The sequence below is a fragment of the Halyomorpha halys genome, unplaced genomic scaffold (genome assembly GCF_000696795.3).
Source record: "Halyomorpha halys isolate HHAL.00 unplaced genomic scaffold, Hhal_1.1 Scaffold154.1, whole genome shotgun sequence".
In the NCBI taxonomy this organism is placed as follows: domain Eukaryota; kingdom Metazoa; phylum Arthropoda; class Insecta; order Hemiptera; family Pentatomidae; genus Halyomorpha; species Halyomorpha halys.
In genome coordinates this window covers 261,881-288,859 of record NW_027112031.1, presented here as the reverse complement: position 1 = coordinate 288,859, position 26,979 = coordinate 261,881, and the positions used below count along the sequence as shown (strand labels likewise).

General features: G+C 32.6%; 2 protein-coding genes across 3 annotated transcripts in view; one reads left to right on the top strand and one right to left on the bottom strand.

The window, feature by feature from the left end:
• Nucleotides 1-711: 711 nt before the first annotated feature.
• Nucleotides 712-10,224, bottom strand: LOC106678683 (Ubiquitin-like activating enzyme 5). Its single transcript, XM_067049940.1, has 4 exons — nt 10,021-10,224; nt 6,649-6,784; nt 4,506-4,702; nt 712-937 (listed from the first exon to the last, which is right to left on the bottom strand). The coding sequence occupies exons 1-4, from the start codon at nt 10,119-10,121 to the stop codon at nt 727-729; spliced, it is 645 nt and encodes a 214-aa protein (XP_066906041.1). The 5' UTR covers nt 10,122-10,224; the 3' UTR covers nt 712-726.
• Nucleotides 10,225-16,640: 6,416 nt separating this feature from the next.
• Nucleotides 16,641-26,979, top strand: part of mus301 (mutagen-sensitive 301) — a 41,893-nt gene continuing 31,554 nt past the window's right edge. Inside the window, exons 1-4 of one of the 2 annotated variants that reach the window (XM_067049937.1) lie at nt 16,641-16,765; nt 19,529-19,603; nt 21,058-21,236; nt 23,961-24,234. The gene's annotated coding sequence lies outside the window, so the exon portion shown is untranslated. Of the gene's footprint in view, nt 16,766-19,528; nt 19,604-19,762; nt 19,917-21,057; nt 21,237-23,960; nt 24,235-26,979 lie in introns of those variants that run through there. The other variant, XM_067049938.1, reaches the window with a different exon arrangement.

Sequence of the window (26,979 nt, the reverse complement as noted above, 5' to 3'; positions counted from 1 at the left end):
GATTTTTGGGCTACAAAGCTGGTATTATATTTTATGAATTTAAAAAGAAAAAACAACATTAAAAACGGAGTTCATTTTCAGTTTCACCATAGAGTACCCTAGGTGCTACGAAAAATTGTCTCGATTTTTGGGCTACAATGTTGGCATTATATTTCATGAATTTACAAAAAAAAAAAAAAAAAAGCCAAAATTATTAAATAAAATTTTAAAAAGTTTCATTTTGCAGAGATATGTAATTGTTGATGTAATAAAACAACAATATAATAATATTTAATACACTCTGTTCCATATCATATATATTTAATAAATTTTACAATAAAACTGAAAAAAGAAACAGGAAACATTCATTATAATTAAGTGATTGAATCTGTTTACTACTATTATTCATAAAAAATAATAATTAGAAACTCAATTTTAAGTTAAAAATTTGAGAAGATGTTCTTGAGTTCAGTACTTGGCAGCAAAGTACTATTTGAATATCAATGGTTGTGCAAGGAGGTGATTTGGTCAGAGTTATGTTCAACTGTAAAGTTTTTACTCCAATTAAGGATATCCCCTTTATATAGGCTGGGTAAGCCCTGGGAGGGTTGATGCACAGCTCATATAGCAGAATAAATAATCATCTAACATAGCTCATAGCTCAAAAATAGGCCTAGAAGACTGGAGCATAGTGCCTTACTCATTGAGCTACCCTACCCCACTACAATTATTTAATGATAACTAAAACTATAATTGCAAAATTATTACAGCAAAACATGCAGTTTTTCCTGGCACTATCATCTGAATATGTCCTGAAACAGCATTTTCTGCAACACCAGACTCAAACCATGTAATATTTTTCTCATTGCAAGCTGAATTTATGGTCATTCTTGCTTCAAAATTATCAACACAGCTTAATACCAAATCTACTGGTTTGCCTTCGTCTGATCCATGAGTTCTAAAAATCAAAATCAAGAGAATAAAAAAAAAAAATAGCCTACTCATATGGTTATTCAAATGTTATATAATCGTTCTGATATATACTTAAAATTGTTGATTTGTATTCTTCTACCAATTGATTCTCCTCCAAAAAGTTTCCTCAACTTTTTTAACAAGGCTACAACAGGTCATACATATAGTGGACATAAGTGGTTAGCTCAAAACTTTGCCCATACCAATTTGTTGACTAAAAGAAATAATAAGCAGTTTTCCGAACCGATCCATTTTTAACTTGGTCATTTTACTTTTACTCTTAGAAATAATTCTAAATTCTACAGCACTAGAGGTAAATGTTTTCTACATTAAGATTGCAATGGGTTTTTCAAATTGTACAAGAAATGGCATTTAGATGTTTTAGAAACATTGATATTTGACTTTTAATGTTGTTAATCCCAATACAAAATAATTCCATGTTTCTGAAACATCAGTGTTTTTTATTTATTTCTTATAAAATTAGTTTAAGAGTTTTTGTAATTAAATTAAAACATCAACTTATTTTTGGTTCGTTCAGTTTTATTTTGTTTAAAAATCCAATGGAATTTAATATTATATATCAAAAATCAAATCAAAACATTTTATTATTTTTTTTAACAAATACTAAATCCCTATTTTTTATTTAAATAAATTAATTTTTTTTTCAATTAATTAAGTCAGTCTACACATATCTTTAACTTTTTAAGGTTAAATGCATCCGAATTTCAGTAAAATATTTTTTCAAAAGATGGCAGAACTTACATTTATTTTTCGTTACATTTATAAACAAAATCATAAATTTCGGATCTGTAAAATGATTTGTCATTTAGAAACCCATTAAATTCAAGCTAATTGGTTAATTAATTGTTTTTATAATTATTTAAGTATTTAAAAAATATCTTAATTAATATCAGTGAAGTGAAAAATCCCAGGTTATAGCCACAAGCACATATAACATGCCTGCACAAACAGATTCATTTTTGGTTGTATAGGATGATCGCAAAACAAAAAATATGATACAAACATTAACAGCCGGGGCCATGAGATTTTTTGTTTGTACTGAGACAAGGGAAGCAAGAATATAACCCCCACTCCACTTGCCGTCCTCCAAGAGCTTCCACTTTTTTCTGTTTTATCTATGTATTTCCATGCATTTCTGATAGTTTTTCCTTTATCACTATTACCTAAGATGAACAGTGGTTTAAAAATACCTAAATAATAACAAAGAATATAAAATTTAAAACAAAATAGGTTGAAATGTTACTAAAGCTATCAACTTGAACAGCCCTGATGAAGCCCTACAAGAGGGGAAAATGTCGGAAAATAAATAGTTGTTGACTGTTTTCTCTTTTGACAGCAACCCTGACTATCTTCTCCACAATTTGAAATTATATGGCCAACTATTTACATATATAAAACAGGTATATTTTTGCTGTGGGTAAATTCTGATTCCTTATTAAAAAATTTTCACTGCTAAGTTCAGCATACCATTGTAATTACTAGATTAGAAGCACAATTACCACTATCTAGTCCCAGCTGGGAGTCAGTGAGGTTCAAATCTGTCATTCACTCAAAGATGCATCAAAGGCAGGAAGAACCTAATACATGTATATGGAAAATGTTCTCATTTGGAAGACAATCAGAAAGTGTTGGCGCTGTGAAGAAATCGAGGTTGATCCGTCACTTGTTCAGTGTTAGCGAATGGTGGACACACTGGTCAATGTGGAAAAGCAGCTTGCATACCATCAACGAAAGACTTATCACCAGGGGGTGAATAAGACACTACAAGACTTGAAACATTGGTACTTTTTTGAGGCATGAAGAGAATGATTCAAGAGGTCATAGGGAAATGTGAAGTTTACCTCAGAACAAAATATGACAGGTTCCCACTGAAAGCAATGCAGGTAGAGAAACCCACCACTTGGTGACATTCAGGTGGACAACTTTATCTGGAAGGGTTATAAATGAATAACAGTTATCAACCTTTTCAGCAAAGTCGTCATGTCCTACCTGGTTAGGGACAGTATACAGGCCAAGCAGTTATGGTATGACCAGGGATATTGTCAGCCTTAATTTTAACTCCATATATAAAAAAACAACAAGAATGTATATAAAGAGAATTAAGAGGTAAAATAAATCAGTGTCATTCTACTATATTAAGGTGATGTTTCTCTGCCCTCTTTTCCTTTTTTTTTTTCAACATCTCATAAGTTACAGATATACAAGGGTGACCTGTAGGTGTTTACCAATCTTTATGGGAGGAGAAAATCTCAAAAGTAACTGAAGAAGAAGATCTGAAAAGAAAAGCAGAAAATAACTATTGATCAGAGGCAACAGCATTGGGAGGCTGCAGATTCCGGGAGGTGGACTTGCAGGCTAATATCTGACGTTAGTTTGTGATATTGTCGCCGGAATGGTAAGATGGATTTTTATGTAACCCAATTGTTGACTGGACATGAATGCTTTGGAGCCTACCAGTACCGATTCAAACTGGACAACACCTCAGAATGCCCTGCAAATCAGACTGTTGAGGAAACAGCAGAGCACAAATTTTTTGCTTTGCAGAAGAAATAACGTACGGAGAGAGTGTGGAGGAAGCATCATACCAGAAAACGTAGTGAGCCATATGCTACACTCAGTCCAGCATTGGGACACAGTGAAGAGATTCACCACAGTAGCCCTTAAGAGGTTGAGAGGAAAAGAGAGGGCCAGAAGGTGCGATTAGCATGGAAACATGAAAACTAAGCAATGAGAAAAATGAGGCAGGATTAAGCCATTTCCCTCCATGAAGTGATACCTAACGGTGGTCCTGTGGAGTGGAATGAACAAGCCCCTGTTTCATAATGAAAGCTAATAGTATTAGTTCAAAATACAAGTATAGAAACATGTTAATTACACTAATACTTATTTTTTCATAATAGGGAGGACTATTAATGATACTACAGTAGTTAAAAAGTACTAAAGTACAAGTTACTATTGTACAAGTCAGTGTATTTGTATTAAGTTAAATCGAAAAGACTAATAGTATTAGTTAGTACTTTATTATGAAACAGGGCCCAGGTGTAGGGCAGTGGTTTTATATACGTACATAACTTATGAGGTGTTGGATAAAAATAATAAAAAGGAAAAGAGAGCATAGAAACATTGCCTAGTTTACAAGAATGATACTGATCTATTTGACCTCATAATTCTTTTTATATAGATTTTTGGTGTTAGTTTATCTAACAATAGTACTTAGGACACTCCTTAATTTTGCTTCTTTGATTTGAATAAGCTAGGACAAATGGTAACAAAAGACTACTGATCAGCATACCTGATAATTTTTAAAATCATGATAATAATAGTGGAAACTAATACATAATAAAGAATATGTATAAGAAAATGAATGAAATAACTGCTAATACAAAAATCAAACAAATTATAATAAAAATAGAATAGAAAATATACTAAATTTATTAAACATTAAATTTTATATAGGCATAGAATACTTCCACATTTCTTTAACCTATTTGAAACTTTGATAAACATTGAAAAATAATATTGATAGTACTTACTCCAAAATATCGAGGAATTTTTCATAATTATCAACTGTTGTTATATCCATATTGTGAGTTTCAATGACAACATCCGGATTTATGGTTGATAATGTAACCCCTGCTGCACTTACCTTTGAAGAGCCTATTTGATGGGGCTGATAGAATAATCTATTCATATTCGACCACTCAACATGATCATAGTCAAACAAAATGATCTAAAATAGAAAAAAGAATGTTATTCAAGACATACTTTCGAATTCAAGGCCTATATAGGGATAATATAATATAGATGAGGTGAATAAGGGCATATTTGTTTGATAATAAATAGAAGCACTTATTTTATTCATATCAGAGATGAAAAAAAATTTAAAACAAAACAATATGAAAATGTGAAAGCAAAACAATGATTGATTAGAGAAAAATAGTTAATGGCTTACATTCTGTTTTTCCTAATAAGTTGTAATTCTTTCTTTTATTAATAATAAAAATATTAACCTAAACATTCCAATTCTAAGAGTCTTTGCCTCTAAAGATTCCCACCAAGAGAAATATAGAAATTTTCCACTTTGGATTCTAGGATCTTTAGTAATCCGATTTTATTGGTTTCATGAACCGATAAAATTCATTTCGTGAATGAGTTATCATATTCTTAAATGAAAACTAATCAATGTGATCTCCCAGTGGAGCGGCACTCCCCGCTATTGTCCCCCCCCCTGGCCAGCGACTCCTGGGCCAAAATTGTAACCCCCGCCCTCAGCGGACCTAGCCCAACCCCTTATAATGCCATATGGCAAAAGAAGGGAACCATTACATACATATATTTATATACAGGTATATATTAATATTGTTATCTATATATTTTCAATAAAGGAGGTCAGAAAAAAAAAATCAATGTGAGACAATTGTTTATTTACTATATAAACTTAATAAAGAGATTAACTTAGTAATTTTGTAATCTTAACCTATGACTAAAAACTTAATTATTGGATTAACAACTATATTTACAAAGACAATAAGTAAATATGCTATCTCAACCATATGACATGAAAGAGACTAGGGAAGAGTCTACCATGGGTCTTACTTCAATTACAGTTCTATCTAAGAATGACATTCATTGACTGTTGCAAGTATTGTGACAAAATATATGAACTTCTTCCTCACTAAACCAACTCCCTTCCTACTAACCAAGATCTTACCCATTTCCTCAAAACTAAATTTACACACCTTAAAAACTTAAATACTAAACAAATTAACTTCCATATCCATAAAAATCTAATGTTGTACTATTCTATCACTCTTCATTGTTTTATTTTAGTACTGATGTTAGTATTATTTGGCCCACAATTCCATGAAACAAATAAAATTAAAATAAGGTCCTAAAATCTAATGACTGAGGTGTGTCATTAGCTCATCAGAAGCTGATGAGTGGGTGGGAAGACAAGGGGTGCAAGTGACAATTTTGTTAATGATATTTTTAACTTTCACTTACCTATGTATGAAATGTATAGTGAGGCGAAGTATTGCAACTGAGAAAAAATTTTAATTTCAGTGTTTGGTGTTAAAAAAAAATGCTAAAATTTAACATCAAGAAATAATAATAAAAGTACTTTTATACTGAAAACTGTTCAAGTTGGAGTCAGTTAATCTTACAACTGAACAGCTCCCTTGAAAAATTAGTATAGAAAAGTATTGCTACAGTGAATAATTTTAAAATATCAGTTCTGAAACGAGTGAGGACGAATTTCATCTCCTTTATCAGTAGGATGGTAAGTGAAAGTTGTGTGAAACTAAAAACAGGCTTGAGTATAGAAAAAATCTGAAATTATGTAAAGCTATCATTTGAGAATATAACAAGTGATTCATAACATAAAATTTAAATTAGTATATATATAAAAATCATAGAATTATGTTAAAAACACACACAAAAATAACACAAAATGTATAAAAACATAACACAAAACAAATGACCATTGGAAATAATAACCTCTTGAAAAAAATAATTAAATTGATTTACTTTTAGAGAGAAAACTTATATAATACTAAAAAGTAAATAAAAAGATAAGTGCAGATAGCCTATTTAATTTAAAAACAACAGTAATATGCTGAGGAAAAATATGATAAGAAATCTAGTTCATAATTAATTAGATAGAAAAAAGGTTACTTTTCCAATTCCACAACGAACAAGCATTTCAGCAGCAACACTTCCCACTCCCCCAACACCAACTATGGCAACACAAAATGTTCTAATCTTCTCATAATTATTCACAATTCCCATTCTCTTTAAGGCCATTAAACGACTAAAACAGAACAATAATAAAAAAAATGTATATTTAAAACAAGAAGATAATAAATTAATAAAAACAAAAACAAAATAAATGACTACTAATCCTAAAAGTAAGACATTATTGAGTGAAGAAATAGAAACATATAGACATTATTTTGTTTAAAAACTACAATAATAAATGCAGCCTGTTTTCAATTTTCATAAAATTCATTACATTTTCTTGTTTCAACTATTTCACCCATAAATATAGCAAAAACAAGAGTATTGTGAATAGGCAAATTAATCATACTATGTAAAATAACTGATAATCCTTGACAGGACTACATCTCATCAAATATAAAGTGAAGTAATGGCTCACTACAAGGGGCCTAGAGTCCACGGTTCAGAAGGTTATGACAATTGAATGTTGGTTAGTCAATATTTATTTTGTGGTGGTCCGAGAAATGAATCTTAGCATTCCTACTCTGGGGCTACATAAATCTTTAATAAAGGACTTGATCAATAATAAAAAAAATAAATAGATGAGTAGGTGAACCCCCTGATTCCTGAACTTGTTAAGAAATAGTGCCTTTTTAATCAGTTACGGAATGGAATGTGATTTATTCTCTAAAAAGTAGAGAGAAATATTAAAGTAGGAAAGGTATACAAATGACAGAGTATGTTGGTCAATGTACGACATGTCACAATCTCAGCAGTGATGGCCACAGGTGCATTTGGGGGCGATGAATATCTACAAGTTCTCACAGTCAACAATATTACTGCTGACAAAAATAGAGCCGAGGATTACTAAATTAGTAGCAGCACACCCGGTTCATCCTTCTCAATAAGATGAGTTCGAATGTTTTAACTTTTTTTGTACTACATTCTATTCTGAGTTCAATGAATAGTTTCATAATTTCGAAGTTCAATGTTTCTAATTTAAACCTTTTTTTTTGTTATATTTTACGAGAAAGGTAAAAACATTAATACATATATATTTCCTATTAATTGCTATTAAAATTGATTTCCAGGGGGCTGCTAAGTAATATTTTTCCTGGAAAGGGGGCTGTAGGACAAAAAAGTTTGGGAACCACTGGTTTACATAATCAGTCTTAGAAAATGTCTCTATCTGCTCATGACAAGAAGCTAAGAAGACAAAAAAGGCAGAAGTAATCCAGCCAAAACAAGCCGAAAAATGTTTGAGTTTTCATTAATATTTTTCTCGTCATCAGAGGCAGAGCATGCTTTTTCGATTAATGTTCCAGCAGTCAAAGACACAAAATCACTTTATCTCAAAAATTTGTAAAAAAGAGGAATGACCACTTCAGCTACCAAATATAAAAAGAAGAAGGCAGAGATAAAAACTGATTTATTTTTGTATATTTACCACTTCCATTATTCTTTACTTTTTTCTCAGTTTATTCTTACTACTCAAGGAATTAAGTTCTGTTTTTTCCTTTTCTTGTTCTTGTTATGGCGAGTCCTCTGCATTTTATTTATATTTATAACTATTCACTTCTATACTTCTTATCTATTTTCTTTTAATCCACTTAAGGGAGAACAAGGTAGGTTGAAACAATGTGATAAATTGGACACCAATGTCTTTGATTAACAGGTCAGATAGGAGCCATTGTGGACCAGTCAGTAGCACTTTTGATGGTGTATTGATTTTTAACTGTGAGTTCTAAAAGTATAAATTTGATTTTGAGACCAGCTTTTATCAAATTTGAGATCCACATAGAATGGATTTCGGCCGCCAAACAATATTTTGCCAAGTCTCAAAAACTTGGACCATATGATAGAATCATTTTTTATTAAGAATCATCGTTCCAATAGGTTAACTAATAAATTAATATATTCAAATAAACAAAGGGTTCAAATATATTATGTGTAAAAAACAGAAAAATGCATTGTGGGAAGAGTAGGACAATTATCTTGGGCTACATTAAAGATTTAAACTCCTGAAGGAACCCACAGATTTTGTTCCATAAATGGCATCAACTGCAAACCTCCATTATCATCAATCAGCAGCAGGGAACATTTCAATAATATGCTTTAATTAAATTTAATCATGACCACATTCATTCTCCTTACACTGGTTTATTTTATCTACCAATGAGATTGGTTTCTTTTCTGTTTTTTTAATAACAGAATTACTTATTTTTGATAGTCAACCATTTCTTTCATAGATTTCATCCAGACTCATTATGTTCATTTAAAATATCTGTATTTTTTGTATAAAATCATGAGTGAAAAAACAATGGAAAATAATTCAGTTTTACTTATATTCTTCTGATCAAGATATTATTTTTATGAATTCATAAGCCAAATATAAAATAAAAAGCACTGTCAAAAATTGAATAATATTACACATGTTTAATTTGTCTGAATGCAATTCAATAAACAGAAAATGAACATTATGGAAAAGATAATTCATAAACTACAAGGCAAGATAGTGAGTTTAGGTAAAAATGAGAACATTGCGATTCGAGAGTGTTGATGACCAAACCCCTCAGTGCCCCAAACATATGCCTGTGCTGCAAGCAAATGAAACTCAAAATATTACAAAATAAAATTGAAATAACAAATATACAAAGCATTTCAGCATTTAATATGGAATTTGTATTCTTCTTTTCCTACATATTCAACTGACTTAAGGATAACTGTGCCACATATTGGTTTTAGCTCAAGAAAGGTGCCACAATTTTTTTTTAAGCCCAAGAGAGGTACTGAAGTAATAAAAAGCTTGGAAACTGCTGTTATAAAGAAGTTTTTTTTTCTATAAATACATTCATTCTTATTTCACACAGGTACTTTTCAACACAAAAATCCCTTCAAAAACATATTTTTAATCCAGTTCTTGATAAGAAACCATAACAAGAAATATTACACAAATGACAATGGAAGATGTAATTTAAATGAGTAACAATGAAATGAATAATAAACTAATTTTATAGTAATACATATGATAACTACAAAAAGTTGTTTGGGAAAGGTATCCATAATGAAAAAATATAAATGAGAAAAGCTAAAATCTAAATAACGTGACAAGAAGCAAACATTTCAACAGGGTATAGTTAAGTATGATTACTAGGAAAACAAAATAGATCCAATTAAAATAAACCTTATGGTTACATATAAGCTGTCAAAATCAATTACAATAACAATTATAAGCCTCTACTACTCATTAATAATATAAAATTTTAATATCTTATTATAACATATCATATAAAAGTATTTAAGTTTACAACTCAAATAAATCAAACATACCTGTATGGATTTGAGTGAACCACTTCATCTGACATTTTCCCATCTTTGTCATTACTTAATCTTGGAGTTTTCTCTTCCCCTAAATTTGCGCTAGAAGACATAGCTTGTTGTTGAACAAAAATATTTCGTTAGTTATCCAACACTGAAGGGAAAAAATATTCCCAAGAATTTGACAAGTTACTATAACAGCACTTGTGACCTATCTAGCACACGTGGAAACAAAGAGGTCAGTTGTCAAAAAGCTGATACACTGATAAGCCAATAAAATCTGTGACAACAGAAATTTGATTTCAGGAAAATATAAAAAAAATCAGGATTGTTAAAGGACATTAATCCATATCTGATTATTAAATTTGAGGATGTCCTTTGCAGAGTCTGGGGGAAGGTGTCCTATCCGACGCCAGTCCCATTCCCTGTTCCAGTCCAACCTTTACTTATTCCTTGTCTTTTAGAACTCCACTCTCCCAAACTTGAACTTAGGGAAATTAAAGATAAAAATCTTAAAGTACTCTTCATCCAATATTACAACTTCTTTTTCGGGTTAATAAAGGTTTACGAAATTGACATGACTATCACAGTGGTCACGGACATCATAGGGAGAAAAACGCAAGCCTCTGATTTTTAACCGTTACAGATGCTGCCGATTCTCTTGGCCAAAATTACCCGCTAAGAGCCTTGAAAATACCTGCTTGACCTGACAAATACCCACCACTGTTACCCACTTTCAGGGAATCGGGGACGTCCTTATAACTACAACTGTAGGATTGCTACAGTCATGATTGTACTGCTGCACTAGCTCTGGCGTGACAGTTGATATTACAAGTAATATCAGTGAAGCAACTGTCACATGTATACGCCATGGAAATAAACTATCGCATAGTTTCAGTAATTATAGCAACTGTCGTAACCACTATCATAGTGTAACTTTGATTGTTGCAGTCATGCAGTCAGGGATTAAAATGAGGTATTCAGTGGTTCTCCTGAGGTCCTTCAATCTTCGATAGAGCTTTCTCTGCACCTCAGTTAGAGAGGAGCATATCGATCTCCTTTGCTTGAAAAACAGCTTGGACGTTTGGAGTATGTGCTCGTCATTTTGCTCACTTCTACACTCTAGAGAGGGCTGGAGCCAATATGGAGCTTTCGAGTGCTCCGTTCTTATATATTGTTTTATTTTGATTATTTATGAACTTGAAATTGATTCTATTCAAAGTTTTTAACCTTATCTACCTGATTAGGTCGGTAACTGGAGGAAATACGAAAAGATAGTATACATTGTTACCGGTTTTAATTATAAACATTACATTTTTTTTTATCTTTTCAACTTTATTTGCCCCTGTAAAATAATTATAATTAGCAAATGAGCTGCAATGTATAGGTATGGCATGAGGGAGACATCACCCAGTGGTGCATACTCCTTATGTTCTTCTTTAATTTCCCTCTTAAGTGCGTCTCAGCGTAGAGGAGCAATCAGCCAGGAATTCCATTCCATTCTTCCTCATTTTTAGATAGGCTCCTTATGTTCAAGTAAACAATTTTATCAAACTAGGAGGATCCTTATCCAATCTCTCTCTAGCCTACGCCGACTTACGTCAAGGATGTCATTTCTCACCATCTGTCGCACAAATTTATTAAAATGTCTATATAATTTGTCGTGAAACCGTTTGTAAGTCATACGAATGACTTACAGTCGGAATGCGTAGGTCGGTGTTAATGGTATCGTTTGAAATGTTGAGTCATGAGTTCGTTGCCAGCCTTAAAAATTGTAATAGAAAGGTTGGTATTTTTTGAATGTCTTTTTAGATGGTCCATAAATTTGGTAGATGTAAGTCCCAAGGTTCAGACCCAGCAGGTGATACCGAATGATTACTGACTCCTCTTATACTTCACCTTACATGTGGCTGAAAATGAGCTCGGACCCGTAACGTTCATTGCACTCCACGCATGGATCTGGACCAGTTGTTACCGTAGTTTGTTGCTGATGTCAGCGGGTCGACAGAGTTGGAAACTGTCCAAGATCTGGAGGTTGGCCAGTCACCGGTTGAGAGCTCCGCTGGCTGCGCAGAGCTCGCAGGTTCTTGAGAGTTACGCATCCTCTGTAGTTGGCTGGATGGGCATCCCCACAGTTTGCGCTTTTGACAGGAGTGCCTCTTGCTTTAAGGTACGCAGAGCTTTCAAGAGTCTCACTGCTACGGGCACAATGTAGATGGTGGTTGCAGTATGTTATGGTATGCGCATAGCCTTGATATCTGTGGCTATGTCGTATTTCCTTTTTTATGTCCTGAGCTCTCCCACATTTATTCAGATGTAATTAACGTAATTTATTTCAAACATTTTTTCATTAAATATGTTTTCAGCGGTATCAACAAAAACATGTGAAGAGACAGTTTAGTTCTGGTGGTAATTGCATTGCTAATATTCGAGACTTCTGAGCCGAGAGCATAAAATTCCTCTTTTATTGATCTGGAGACTGGTGTTGATTAATGAAGGGCTTTGACAATTACACTTGGGTTCTTATCTTGTGCAAATTGGTAGGTATGGTATTCCATGATGACCAGAAGGAGGTTAATAAAAGGAAAGAAAAAAAGAATGATCTCTGAAGGAGACTGCCACCTAATGTATCTATTTTGGAAATTGACGTCTAGGCATCTTATATTACTTTTTATTTATGTTTGCATTGAAAATTTGTGTTTCAAAAATTTATTGATCAAATATTTTGTTTATATAAACAGTTGTATAGAGATACGAGAACCGTGACATATCGGCCAAGACGTGAATCACAATCAACAGACAATCATCTTATGTTAATGTGTGTTATAAAGTTAATTAATTATTCAATAATAATTAGAGTATCGTAGACGCAATGACTCTCGATGGCCTTTTCACGCCCAGAGAGATCACAAGAGCAAACTTAACAATACAAATTAATTTCACATTCAGCGTATTCTTTCAATTTTTTTTTGCCGATCTGATGTGTCTTATTTCATGCGAGTTCCTAATGGTCACTTCCTCTTTCCTACTCCTTTAATCCTATCGTTAGGACCTGCAGCTGGTAACCAGTCAGAACTAACATTCCCTTTCATATCGGCTGATTAGTACCCTGCAGAACGAAGTTTCTTTTTTGCAAGGACCTGCGGCTAGTACTTAGTCAGGACTTGCATTCCCCTTCGCAACTGCAGACCAGTAGCCTGCAGAGCAAAGTTTCCATCCTTCGTGGATTTACGTCCCGCACCCGCAAGACTCATTCTGTCAATTCATCTCCAGATGACGTATTGTCTTGGCCTTATGCTATAGAGTGCCTTACAGTTTAAATTGGAGTCAGACTATCTTATACAATCATCTCGACACCACTGATATATTTGGAAATATATGTGTTATTATTTCAGTCTGTCTCATATGGGCCTTTCCTATGTTCTTTACCTTGCTGAACGTAAACGAATTATCCCCGACCGTCTCTGTCTTCTCGGAAGGATCCAGAATGAATGCCTCTAGAATTTGCCACTCTTAAGCTAATACCTTACAAAGAACAGTTACCGTGCATGCAAGATACTTAGCAAATATCTTTAAGACTTACCATCTACACAACCGTAAGTGTCGGATTTAAGTAATCCGATCTTTACCATTCTTTTTTGGATTTATATAAAGTCGGGGTCGGGGGTCTCATTTTCTGATGCCCCCCTTTCCGCGGACACCGGAAGGCTCCGAAGACGCTGCGACTGCAATGCCGCCCCAGCCTATGCACTATGCAAGCTAGGACCTGGCCTACCCCTACCATCACGCCAGGATAATAAACGTTAATCCTGAACGTTATTAATAAAAATAATGAATATTAGATAAATAAATAGGCAGTAAAACTCTACTTTTTTTTAAAATAACAACAATATATTAACAAAAAACACTCAAACAATCATTCATACATAAATACAAGCATGCCACAACAAACAATTTTTTTTTCTTAATGAAACTTTAAATAAATTTTAACCCAAATAATAAATTAGATATGTACTTATAAACAATGAGGCACTCGGTGCATTGACCTATAATGCCTAGTAGTGTCTGCAGAAGGGATTAGGCTCGAATAACAGACTGGCCTCCCACGTACCTTAAATCTATTAAGATCGTAATTTATTAGCATTTACTAATAATTAAATTTGTGCTAATTAAATTAATCATTAATAAATGAGCCTTTGAAAAATGGGCGAAATGTCTCACAACAAAAACATTTTTTTAAATAATTTATAAGTCTCATATATTCCACACAGATCCTCATCCGGATTGCACCAATTTGTTTACATCGGGACCTGCTCGTGCTATACTGCAGGTGTCCCGAGTGTAATTTTACGATTCTGATAAATTAATAGTGTGGAACAGGGGGGCTAAAAATTGTGAGACACTTTCTGCTCATAATAACATGCACATGTATTTTCCTTAATTTATAAGGTATTAATCCCTGGAGGGTTAGACTGGTTAGTGAGTTAGATTTTAGAGATCTTTACCTATAATAATATAATAAAGGAACATGGGGTCTCATAAGTCATATTGGCTTATCTGGTGACGTCTTCGCCGCCGCGGTGACGTCTCCTAGCCCTCGTCTAGGTGTGCTGTGGGCGAAATGGTGAAAACCATGTATCCTTGCCGTGGTGTCTGAAAAGACGTCTTCGTACCTCCGTAGCTGGCCAGCGTGTCCTTTACCCTGGCGTGATGGTAGGGGTAGGCCAGGTCCTAGCTTGCATAGTGCATAGGCTGGGGCGGCATTGCAGTCGCAGCGTCTTCGGAGCCTTCCGGTGTCCGCGGAAAGGGGGGCATCAGAAAATGAGACCCCCGACCCCGACTTTATATAAATTCAAAAAAGAATGGTAAAGATCGGATTACTTAAATCCGACATACCGCCCACCTAAATTTGGCTTAGCTGGATTTACAAATTGAAAAATGCAAAGAGACGGGGAAGGCGCAGTCTGCCATAAAAGAATAAGTAAATAACCTCGCTCCTGATAAGAGGGCCCGTAGGCAACATAAACAATAACACTAAAAATATTAACACAAAACATGCAAAATATACGAAAGTAAATACAAGACAAATATATACATAAATACATGTTGAACATTAACGATTACGAATGTTCCTGGTCGACGGCTGGTGACGTGAGACGGTTGGAAATGCGAGACGATTAGAGATGCGAGACGACCAACGAATAACGAATGTTGAACACAAGATGTACCCTCAGGTTGCTTGTTCCAGGTCCTTTTCCGCAATCAGTGTCACCACGGAGGACGCAGTACGCTTGAGGATCTTGCCGTTAGGCGTGCGCACAGAAATGACCCTAACTACACCGTCCTTACCAGGAAACACCTCCGCTATTTGTGCAACGGGCCAGGTTCCAGGCATAGCGCGGCTCTCGATCATTACGACGAGGTCGCCAACAGACGGACCTGGATGATCTTTAGTACATTTGGTTCGTTGCTGGAGCTGATCTAGATAATCCCGCTGCCAACGAGACCATACGTGGGACACGCTTTGTTGCACCAGACGCCATCTGGAGGATAAGTTGAGACGAGGAGATTCCTCGATGTCGAGGGGAATGCACTCCAGAGGAGCTCCGATCAAGAAGTGTCCCGGTGACAAGTAATTGAAATCTTCGGAGTCATCCCGCATCGGACAGAGAGGACGGGAATTGAGCGTGGCCTCAGTTCGTACCAGCACAGTGTTGAGCTCCTCGAAGGTCAGGGGCTGTCCGCCCACCACGCTCGTGAGTAGGGTCTTCACGGACTTGACCCCGGCCTCCCATAATCCACCGAAGTTAGGAGCGTGGGGTGGGATAAACCGCCATTCCACATTTTTTGGAGAGAAATGCTCCACCCACCGGTCGGCATTGCCTCTCAAGAAAGAGTAGAACTCTTTTAAGAATTTGGAGGCTCCAACGAAATTGGTACCGTTGTCGGAGTGTATGCATCGAGGCAGGCCCCTGTATACATTACAGAATGGATTTTCCACTTCCACTTCTAGGAGAATGATATCGGCTGTGCAAGCTTGCCAAGCAATTCTTGATAGTACGATATCAATTATCAGTTTACACGTTGTTAGTGGCAGAGATTGCTATCCCTAACACTGTTATGGTGGAACTCGCTTTTGAAGTGTCATAATTGAAAAACAGTTTCACCAACCAGAGTGCACTTGTGTCACTATTAGTGAAATTGGGGTGAAATATGGTTGTAAAGTGACACAAATGCTCTACGCCAACCGTAGCACATTGGTGCTTCCTTATCTGCCTTGAAGCTAACCTCCTCTGTCGTGCATTAGGAGATAGTTGATAGTACTATAAACTATCAATTGAATCCTGGTAGTGTAACAGAAAATTTTTGGCTACTCGATCATAGTGACTGCGATAGTTTTCACTTTCAATATTACTTTTCACCGTGGAACCCAGATTAACATTAGCACACACTAGATGGTAATTCGTTTTTGAGATGAGATTCTTCTGAAAAACTAGTGCTACATAACTATTTATTTTTGATGTGAATTATTTAATCTTGTTTTCACTGTAAAGTCTTATCTTAGTCTAACTTATTGATAGATCTCGGACTTTTCCTGTAGTTAGGTACCTCTATGGTTTAAGCGGGTAATACATTAGTGAGAAATATTTTTTAAAACTAATCAAACTTACTGCTTTTGTTATTAGTGGTAATGATATGATATTTTGATTGTCTTGTTTGATTTCTGGTGTAATGATTGCTCTTCAATATAATCAGGGTAATAATCTTCTTATAGTTTTACAATGATTACTTACTATATACTCCTTATTTTATTACTTTATGTTTGACTGGGTATATAAATTGTTTAATGATTAAGACAAATTATTAATAATTTAAGTAGAGCAATTGTTTTAAAATAATTTAAATCGTTTAAATATTATCATTAACTGAGATGGAGATATTTAATGTTTGCATACTTATTATTGAAGAGGATATTTACGTTGTGTTTGTACTGTTTATATGTATGAATATATTTACTTACAAATATACTTATATGTTCATATATATTCTGTTTTTATCACCTCTGGAATATTTTATTTGATCAGGTATAATATTAAAAAAGTTCAGTATCAACTAAGTGAGATATTATTAGCAATATCCATTCAGTTACTTGTCTAAAGTTTTATTGATGATGACCAATGTTGGTTGACTGGAAGTACGTTCTTTGTAGATTTTATTTTCAAAATAAGACAAAGCTGAAGAATGTTTGGAAGGAATGGGTCATAAATAAAGTAAAATACTGGTCTAAATTATTCCATCATTTATAATTTTCATGAAAAAAGTGATTTTATTATGTGGAGTGGAAGTGTTAGTTTTGGATTATCACAAGCAAAGAACATAACCCTTAAAAAAAAGAAAAGCAAGAGATAGTCATAGTAAGAACGAAAATAATGATAAAAGATGGAAACAATTAAATTGTGATTTTTTACAAATGAAAATTTCTAGACAAATGTAAATGAAGTCCACGAACTGTATTTTCTCCTTCTCTAGCGCTATTAACTTGATAAATGTCTATAACAGCAGTTCAAAGTTTTTTTGCTGTAGCACCCTTGTTGATTAACAAAATCGTGGCACTTTTGTGGTTCTAAAAATATTTAGTGCCACCCTTGTCAGTCTAAAAAGAACTTTGCGGTATAATTATCCTTAAAGTGCATGAATATGTGGAAAATAAGAAAAATACAATTTAAATGCTCAAACATTTATCAAAACCCAAAATATTTTAGGGACTTTATGTAGAGTATAATATTTTTAATAGGTAAATAATAATCATAAATAACTATAAAAAATAATAATAAAAGTGCCATGAAGGGCCTTGGGTTTGGTATTAATAATTCATCAAATTAAATTTCTAAATTATACCTGAATGGCCTACAAGTGGTAAACATAGTAATGATTAGGAGATGATGGTATTGCTATTTTATAAAAATGGATTCTACTTCCAAATTGCAGTATCATTGTAGAAATTAAATATCTGTAAAAATTTAATTAAATATCACTCCTGACATTTGCTTCTGGGATTCAGTTTAGGAACCACAGTCTAGGGTTCTACATAGAGGTCTTCAGAATACCTAATATCATTTATAGTATCTTTATCAACAGTATGTGATTCAATAAAATTTCCATTCAACACCATCACTGAGCCTCCATCTTAACGCACTCTTGGGGACAAATTATGCAATAAATATGTTTTACCTGGTCTTATCTACATTCTCTTCCATAATGTGTATTTAAAATTAATCTTGGATTATCACTGAACAATTGGACCAGTTTTCATTTGTTCAATCAATGTGTTTCTGGGAAAACTAAAGTCTTTTAATTTTATGTGCCCTAGTGAGAATGAGACCATTGAGACTGGTGTTCGTTGGCAGTAGAGAACAGATTTCTCAGAACATGTGATTGAATGAATTGATTGTCACCTCCTATCACTGTTACATTTTACTCTCCTGTAGATCATTGATTGGTTAATGTCAAAGCATCTAGTGAATTCTTTCTTCATGCAACTTAATCAAACAAATCACCAATGTCTACAAGTACTTTTGCTAAATGTTGTGTCTACTCAAGTTTAGTTTGAGAGATGGCAATTTAGAATTGAAAAGAATATCCTTAAGATGATTGAATAAGGAAGGTTGTACTTTTCCCCATTTTCTCTAAGACACTGGCCCATCTTAGACCTGTTTAGTTCCGGGTCTTCTGTTTGGGAACTATTGGAATCGCCTACATATAACTTTTTAGTTGTTCTCTACTTCAGCGATTCCCAAAAACATTTCGTCACAGCTCCCTTCTTAAGCTAAACAAAATTTTGTGACATTCTTTTTGAGTTAAAAAAATTTGAGCACAGCCTTGTCGAGCAAAAAAAAAATCACTGCACAATTACCCATAGAGCCGTTAAATATGTTGGAAAACATGAAACAACAGTGAAAAGTAAATGTTGCAATGCACAGTTATTTGCTATTTTAATTTTAATTTGTTTTCTACCTTTTTTTTAAAGATATTTTGAGGATGTGACCTTCATTGTGGCACTCCTGACATACACTTGGGACACCCAGTTTAGGAACCACTGATCTACTTATTCATCTTATTAAAATAATATGACCCAGCATTCTCATTATGAGAAGGTTTAAGTGTATAGTTTAAGGCAGGAACTCTGATTCATAGCCAAGTAAGGCTATTTTTTTAGTAAAATGTACATAAGACAAAGAAATATAATTAAACATAGTTATTATTAGGTTTAATACATATAGAAATCAATAACCTATTATGCAACTAGATCCAGATAAAGATGTTCCTCCTGATAGTGACAGACACTTGAAATTGCTGCAAAGCTATAAAATAATATCATATATTGCCTGATTACATATCATATATTAACTGATATGTTTATATTTTGGTTCCCAAAACACTTGATTGTGACATCTGGAATTACCTTTATTTTTTTTATTTTATTAATGGACTTGTAGTGGTTTTTCTTCCATTTTTACAGATGGCTATAAAAATGATTTATCTGAAAAGTGCTGGGAAAAAATCCTTAAAAATAAAGGAATCGTAAAATTGTATGGTAAGTAGTTAGTTGAGATACAACAATGTTTTTTAATACTGAATAAATGTTTTTATTTATGGTTTCATCATATTAGTTTTCTTTATAGCAATCATAATTTAATATTTGCTTCATGTTATTTTTTTTGCAGGTGACTTAATCTTGATTATTAAATTGCTTAAAGTAACATTGGTTGTTAAAATGTTTTTCTGAAAATGACATTTTGTCAACATTTTAGGAAGTATGTTGTGAATATTGTAGTGTTATATGCATTTAAACATGGAGTAATATTTTTGTCAAAGTGTCGGAAAATATAAAAATACCACAAAAACAGGTAAATGTATAGGGTTCATTATTTGATTACAAAATACTTTATCCTGACCATAGATTTTGAAAAGAACTGGATAAGGCACCCCGTACGTTGGAAACAGTATGGCTACTCAATACTCTTCCACCACCGCTTGTGTATAAAAGCATCTGCTGAGTATAATGTACTCCTTATATTTATATTATATTGCATTGTATTATACAGTAGATAAATGGAGTGGACCTGGGCAGGCCATCTCATGTGGAAATCTGAAGACAGCTGGGTGAAGCGAGCTGTAGATTGGATCCCCCTGGACAGGAAGAGACTAAGGGGACAACAATGCAAGTGATGGGCCGATGAAATAACAAAACATTGTGTTGGTTCATTATGGATGAGGCATGCTCGAGATAGGGAATTGTGGAAAACTAAATGCCAGCAAGTCTGGTTTTAAGGTTCGGCTAGTCTCCGCTAAAAAGACTATAATCTCCCAAACGGGAAGGTCTATATGTGAATATGTTCAACGTATATATTCATTTTTTTTGTTCTTTAATTTTTTCCTAAGAATGATTTATTTTTATATTCACATATAAATAAAGAGTTATTACTATTATTGTATTATATGTATATTTCAGCGGCAACCAAGATAAGACTGGCAGACCGAGCTGCAGGCCTTGACTCTACAAGAGTTGTAGCGACACGTATGATGATGATGATGATGATATGTATATTTATTATTCACCAAAACCATATATGCGAAATAAAACCTTATATACAAACTGATAAAAGCTAAAACTACTATGAATTGAAGAAATGCCTAAAGGTGGTGGGAAAAGGCAGAGTTTTTTTGCAACCTCTAGCGGCTTCAGTTTGTTCTTTTTGAAATCTATGGTCTTGGCAAATGTTTATGGTGAGAAGTTATGTGATGAGTATTAAGTTTTGTGGTATTTTTTTCCTCCAACCATAAAAAGGAATGATCTTATAGTGGTTGAGCATACTCCAGGGTGTCTCTTTACTCCATTTGATAGCTAAGAAAATAGAAAGGAAATTTTCTATTGTATGATGAAGTGTTCATATTAAAATTTTGATACTATATTGAAATGCATTTAAGATTTTTTCAGATTTTTAATTATGGAAACTCACCAATATTTTTTTTCTGCATTTCATACAGATTGGCAAATTGACTGCCTTAAACTTCAAGCTGTTAAAGAAAGAAAGAATTTAATTTACAGTTTACCAACTGGAGGAGGCAAAACACTGATTGCTGAGATTCTGATTCTAAAAGAACTTTTAGTCTACAATAAAAATGCAATTTTTATATTACCTTTTAAAGCAATTGTTCAAGAAAAGGTAATTAATAATGAATATATTTTTTTTTATATTAACAATTTTTGCAATTTGCCACAGTGAAGGCCAATAAGTCTTCATTTTTAACATTCATGTAGGCGAGACTGTTGTACCGAGGATCACAATTTACTCTTATATATTTTTTACATTATAACATCTGCTAAAGCATCATTATTCTTTCACACAATGTGCTTTTTTTTAAAATAAATTACTAAGCACTTATTGAAAAAAAAATGTATAATTTTTTAATTTATGATCAATGGTGGAAGACAATAATGTACCATTAATCATGCCATGGTGTACCTTGGATCATTAGAATCTTGCATCTATAAGCTTGATAATGACTATTTAAAACAATTCATTCATACAGAAATTTTTATTTTATTATTTCATTTCACAAAAGATATAAGATATTAAAGTATGAATAATTTTTATTTGAATACATATGTGCAAGAAGCTACTATATCAAAATTATATCTTGAAATTAATAGTAATTGAAAAATAAAATATGTTAAATAAATTTAACCAAAAGTTAATCAACTAAATCAATTAAAATTAAAGCTGGAAAAGTCTTCTTTAAACTAAAATAGTCTTTTAGTTCTAGTCATTCCCCTTTATTCTACTTGGGTTGGCAGTTTAATCACAATATCTTCTGCTACTGCATCAAATGTTTCTTCAAACTCTTTATAAAATTTACCGAAATTTCCTATTTGTTTATAGAATTCATTCTAGTGTTCAAAATGATGTTAATCTTTGAAATTTATTTTTTCTGACTTTTACTGTGATGTTCCACTCCTTTTACCTAAATCCTACCAAAGCATGTTCTCCCTCTTCAAATGCTAGTATTTAAAAATGTATTTCTTCTTTCTTTTCATTTATAAAACATGTGATTGATGATCATTGATCTGTGGTACAGGATATTGTTTTGGTCCCAGGTATAGAAGAGAACATTTTTCTGCATAAAAATCCTCAAATACATTTATACCTATGATAATTGATGAGTGGTACAGGTTGTTGTTTTGATCCTAGATACTGTATTATTAATTTTTCCAAGTTTAATTCCTCATTACACTAAAAAATTATGGTTCAAGGCCAATCAATGTATCTTATCTCTTTCTTGCTAGTTCGCTTTTTTATTTCCCTTGATTCCCTTATGTCCTGGAGTTTACATTAGGGTAAGTCTTAGCTGTTTTAGGATATATCCATACCATAGGATAGGTCCATGAATGAAGTTATGAGCATAAGTTATCCAGCGATGAAGTTATTGTGTAGAACTGTGAAACCTTTAGCACTGCTGGACTATCTGATGTTCTGTAGAGAGTTTTCCCTTAAGAGCTCTTCTTTAGATTTTCACAATCAGATATTTCTATGGTATGTACTTTAGTATTGAAGAATGTTGAATATGATTCCATGGGGGTCTTTTTGCATTTTAGTCCATATATGTATGCCCCTGGTTTTCCTTCATTAACTGAGCCATTTGTTTACCAGACTAGGGCCCCATTTTTAAATTTAGGTCCTTCCTTCTTTTTCCATACTTCCTTTTTGGGAATATTTACTTTGAAATTCTTTTCAAAGTCTAGTTTTTTTTAATTAATAACTTCATGAGGTGATTCCCTCCCTACTCTCAAGCTCAATGATGCTTTACAAGACATTTTAATTGTTGGTTTGTCAGCTTGATAGACATAGATTTGGATGTAAAGACATACCACTATTTATTTTATCTCAGATGTTCATCCATTTCCTTTTTAATATTACTGAAGAGAGGGTTTTTGGTCTATATGTCTTTGGATTATCTTTAGGATGATTGCCAATTTTTGGGAAGAATTCCACCTTAGTCTCCAAATTTTTGGGATCTATTCCATGTATAGCTTGTTCTGAATAATCTTTTTTAGGTTAGCACCAGTTTATCTTTCCCAACCTGCAGATAGAATGGAATTATTCCATCATCCCCAGGCACTTTATAGGGTAAATGCGCTATATTGCCCTTATTATTTTGTTGTTTTCTTTAATAGCCCATTTGTACGATTATTAACCTGATATCATGCACCTATAAGATCCACATGCCTAAAACCCTAATTAGACCAGTGGTAATCAATGCAGAGATACAACTTTTGTAATTGTATTATATTTTCTCATTCTATTTTCCTGATCTTCTTTTACTGTTTATCTATGTAATCCTGGGTAGTTGCTGTCTACATTAACCCAGTTAAACGAGGCTTTACTGTATTTTATCATTTCAGTTTACTTTAAACTGAGTTTTTTTTTGTGTTGAACCATGTTTGTTTCATTAAGTGATTTGTTATTTTAAGTATCATTGTTACTCTAAATTGCTTTTGTCCTTTAAACTTTAAAAAATAAAGTTGTTTTCTTATTTTAGAAAGTTAACTTAGTAAAAAATGCTTTAATTTATTTTTTGATTTAGTCTAAAAGGTTAAACAATGAACAAATTAACTATTGTTGACTTAAGTTCAATTAAATCTCATTAGAAATTATGACTTGTCCTCAACCTTGTCCAAATCCTCAATATAATAGATCATGTTAGAGTAAGAATCACATTTTTCTTTATTATTTTTTTCATACAATAAAACCTTTCCCAAGATGAATAGAGTTCAGCTATTTTTTCTCTCTTTGTACAAATTTTGTTGCTTTTACATATAAAGTGTGCTTTGTCTTATATAAGGTAATATTTATCCTAAAATTATTTTAAAGTGCTCTTTGAAATTTCAGATAACTTCATTGGCTTCACTTGGACTAGATCTTGGGTTTTTGGTTGAAGAATATGCTGGAAATAAAGGAATATATCCTCCTAAAAAACGTCGTAAGAAGAAGTCTATTTTTGTCTGCACAATTGAAAAGGCTTTAGGTCTTATAAACAGTTTAATTGAAGAAAAAAGGATTTCAGAAATAGGTTTAGTTGTAATTGATGAACTACATTTCATTGGGGAAAACAAAAGAGGAGCTATAATAGAAAATATAATATTGAAGCTACTTTTTTTTCCTGGTTAGTATAAAAAATAATTTATTAAAGTTCACATTGTATTTTCTCGATTAAGATGGATTTACACCGCTGATAATATTGGCAATAACCAGAGACCAGATTTTTGAGTGATTGCTTCTTTTTGTTCCATAGCATCAAATACCTCCAAACCTTGGTAGAAATTTAAATCCATGGAAAAGACATTTAAATAACACTGATTTTATTTTGCACAAAATGGCATATTATGGAGTTTTCCCCCAATTTTGAGTTATTTCTTCTTTACTCTTTATGGGCTAAATTTAGATTTTGGTTGCTTGAGTTTTAATGCTTAAATTATATTTTTCATATTATAAATTTTGAGGTGTATATGCCAATATTTATTCATTTTATTATTTTTTTTTAAATTCAATCTATAATTTAAAATTAACAAATTTGATGTAAATCAATGCATTGATTTATGTATAAAGTTTCGAAATCAACCTAAAAATGAACTAATAAACACAAGTGAACAATGTTCTTGGTTTAGTATTAGCCAGTGGTTTTGAGTAACTATGGTAGACACTCAGGGATAAGATATTGTAGAGAACTTCAATGAAATTGTTTTTTACATGGATTCCCACTCTGCCTCAAACTTTTCATTCTTCCATGACTGACTTTGTTGTGACTAATGGAATTTTCAATTTTTTATCAATCTTATATTACCTATATATCAATTTGTCTGATCAATATGAATATATCTATGCATTTTTAATCAAACTTTTAAAAGTTTTTTCTATGTTGACTCATTACTTGTTAGTTTTTTTTTGTTTATGTTGTATTTGTATGTAAATACACAATTCAAAAGTTAAATGGAAGAAGATGCTCTGTGAAATTTTAGGAGAAATTAAAAAAACAAAGATTTTTGGTTGGAAGAATATGTTTACATACTCCTTTCTTAGTGCTTTGTATATTTTTTCTACAATTTAAAATTAAGGTAGTTTTATGAAGTTGAAGAATGTAATTCCAGCCTTCATAATAGGAAATAAAATCATACAATTAACTTCCTCATGGCTCATCAATTATGAACTTCATTTTAGGTTGTTAATAAAAGTAGTTTAGTTGTTTATATATGTTTGCATAAAGGTTGAGGGTATTTAGCAAGTTTAATTTGATTCAAACAAAGTTAAGGAAGCTTTCCATGTATTAAACCTTTGCCCTCAAAGTTTTTTATTAGTAGCATTATTATTTTTATTATGACCGTCATTTGTCACCAAAAGCGAAATATCTTATACGCAATAGTTTTTATGATTTGTCTTTGTCCTCATGTTATGGACTGAAAATTATTTGTAATGTCTCCATAGTGCAGCCCTTGAGTTTGAAGACAAATTTTAAATGGCTCCACCTTGGCAAAGGGTTAATACTATAATTAAATAATAAATTTGATGATTATCATAGGATTTGGTTATATTATAGTTTTGGTTTGACTTTGGTGTTAGGAAAACTCAAACTTTATAAAGTGGGGACTTAAGTCTTCAATATACCCAGCTTTGTATATTGAAGACTTAAGTGCCCACTTTATAAAGTCTGAGTTTTCCTAACACCAAAGTCAAACCAAAACTATAATATAACTAAATCCTATGATAATCATCAAATTTATTATTTAATTATAGTATTAACCCTTTGCCAAGGCGGAGCTATTTAAAATTTGTCTTCAAACTCAAGGGCTGCACTTTGGAGACATTACAAATAATTTTCAGTCCATAACATGAGGACAAAGACAAATCATAAAAACTATTGCGTATAAGATATTTCGCTTTTGGTGACAAATGACGGTCATAATAACAATAATAATGCTACTAATAAAAAACTTTGAGGGCAAAGGTTTAATACATGGAAAGCTTCCTTAACTTTGTTTGAATCAAATTAAACTTGCTAAATACCCTCAACCTTTATGCAAACATATATAAACAACTAAACTACTTTTATTAACAACCTAAAATGAAGTTCATAATTGATGACCCATGAGGAAGTTAATTGTATGATTTTATTTCCTATTATAAAGGCTGGAATTACATTCTTCAACTTCATAAAACTACCTTAATTTTAAATTGTAGAAAAAATATACAAAGCATTTAGAAAGGAGTATGTAAAAATATTCTTCCAACCAATAATCTTTGTTTTTTTAATTTCTCCTAAAATTTCACAGAGCATCTTCTTCCATTTAACATTTCAAATGTGTATTTACATACAAATACAACATAAACAAAAACAAAAAACTAACAAGTAATAAGTCAACATAGAAAAAACTTTTAAAAGTTTGATTAAAAATGTATAGATATATTCATATTCATCAGACAAATTGATATATAGGTAATATAAGATTGATAACAAATTGTATTTTCAACTGTAAAAAGTATAATTTTGGAATGCGTCTGCAGAACGTGCAACACAGAACAAGCTTGGCTCAGGTTTCTTTTGTGTCGGTATGAACCCTAGTTTCGTATGAGTCAAAAACCAAGAGGTTTGAAATAACTGCATTTTTGGGTTTTTAAAGTTGAATTTTGGAATGCGTCTGCACATCATCATGTGGCACACCACTAGCTTGGCAGACAGGTTTCTTTTGTGTCTGTACCAACCCTAGATTCAAATGAGACAAAAACCAAGAGGTATGAAATAACTGCATTTTTGAGTGTTTAAAGTTAAATTTAGGAACACTTCTGCACAACGTGTGGCATAGCACAAGCTTGACAGACAGGTTTCTTTTGTGTTGGTACTAAACCTAGTTTCGTG

What these genes read in the sequence shown, in the direction of transcription:
- LOC106678683 (XM_067049940.1), bottom strand. Translation starts at nt 10,121, where the DNA reads ATGTCTTCTAGCGCAAATTTAGGGGAAGAGAAAACTCCAAGATTAAGT. An exon ending in TTCGTTGTGGAATTGGAAAA is followed by an intron (nt 4,703 to 6,648) that starts GTAACCTTTTTT and finishes TTTCTATTTTAG; the next exon opens with ATCATTTTGTTTGACTATGA. An exon ending in AAATTCCTCGATATTTTGGA is followed by an intron (nt 938 to 4,505) that starts GTAAGTACTATC and finishes TTTGATTTTTAG; the next exon opens with AACTCATGGATCAGACGAAG.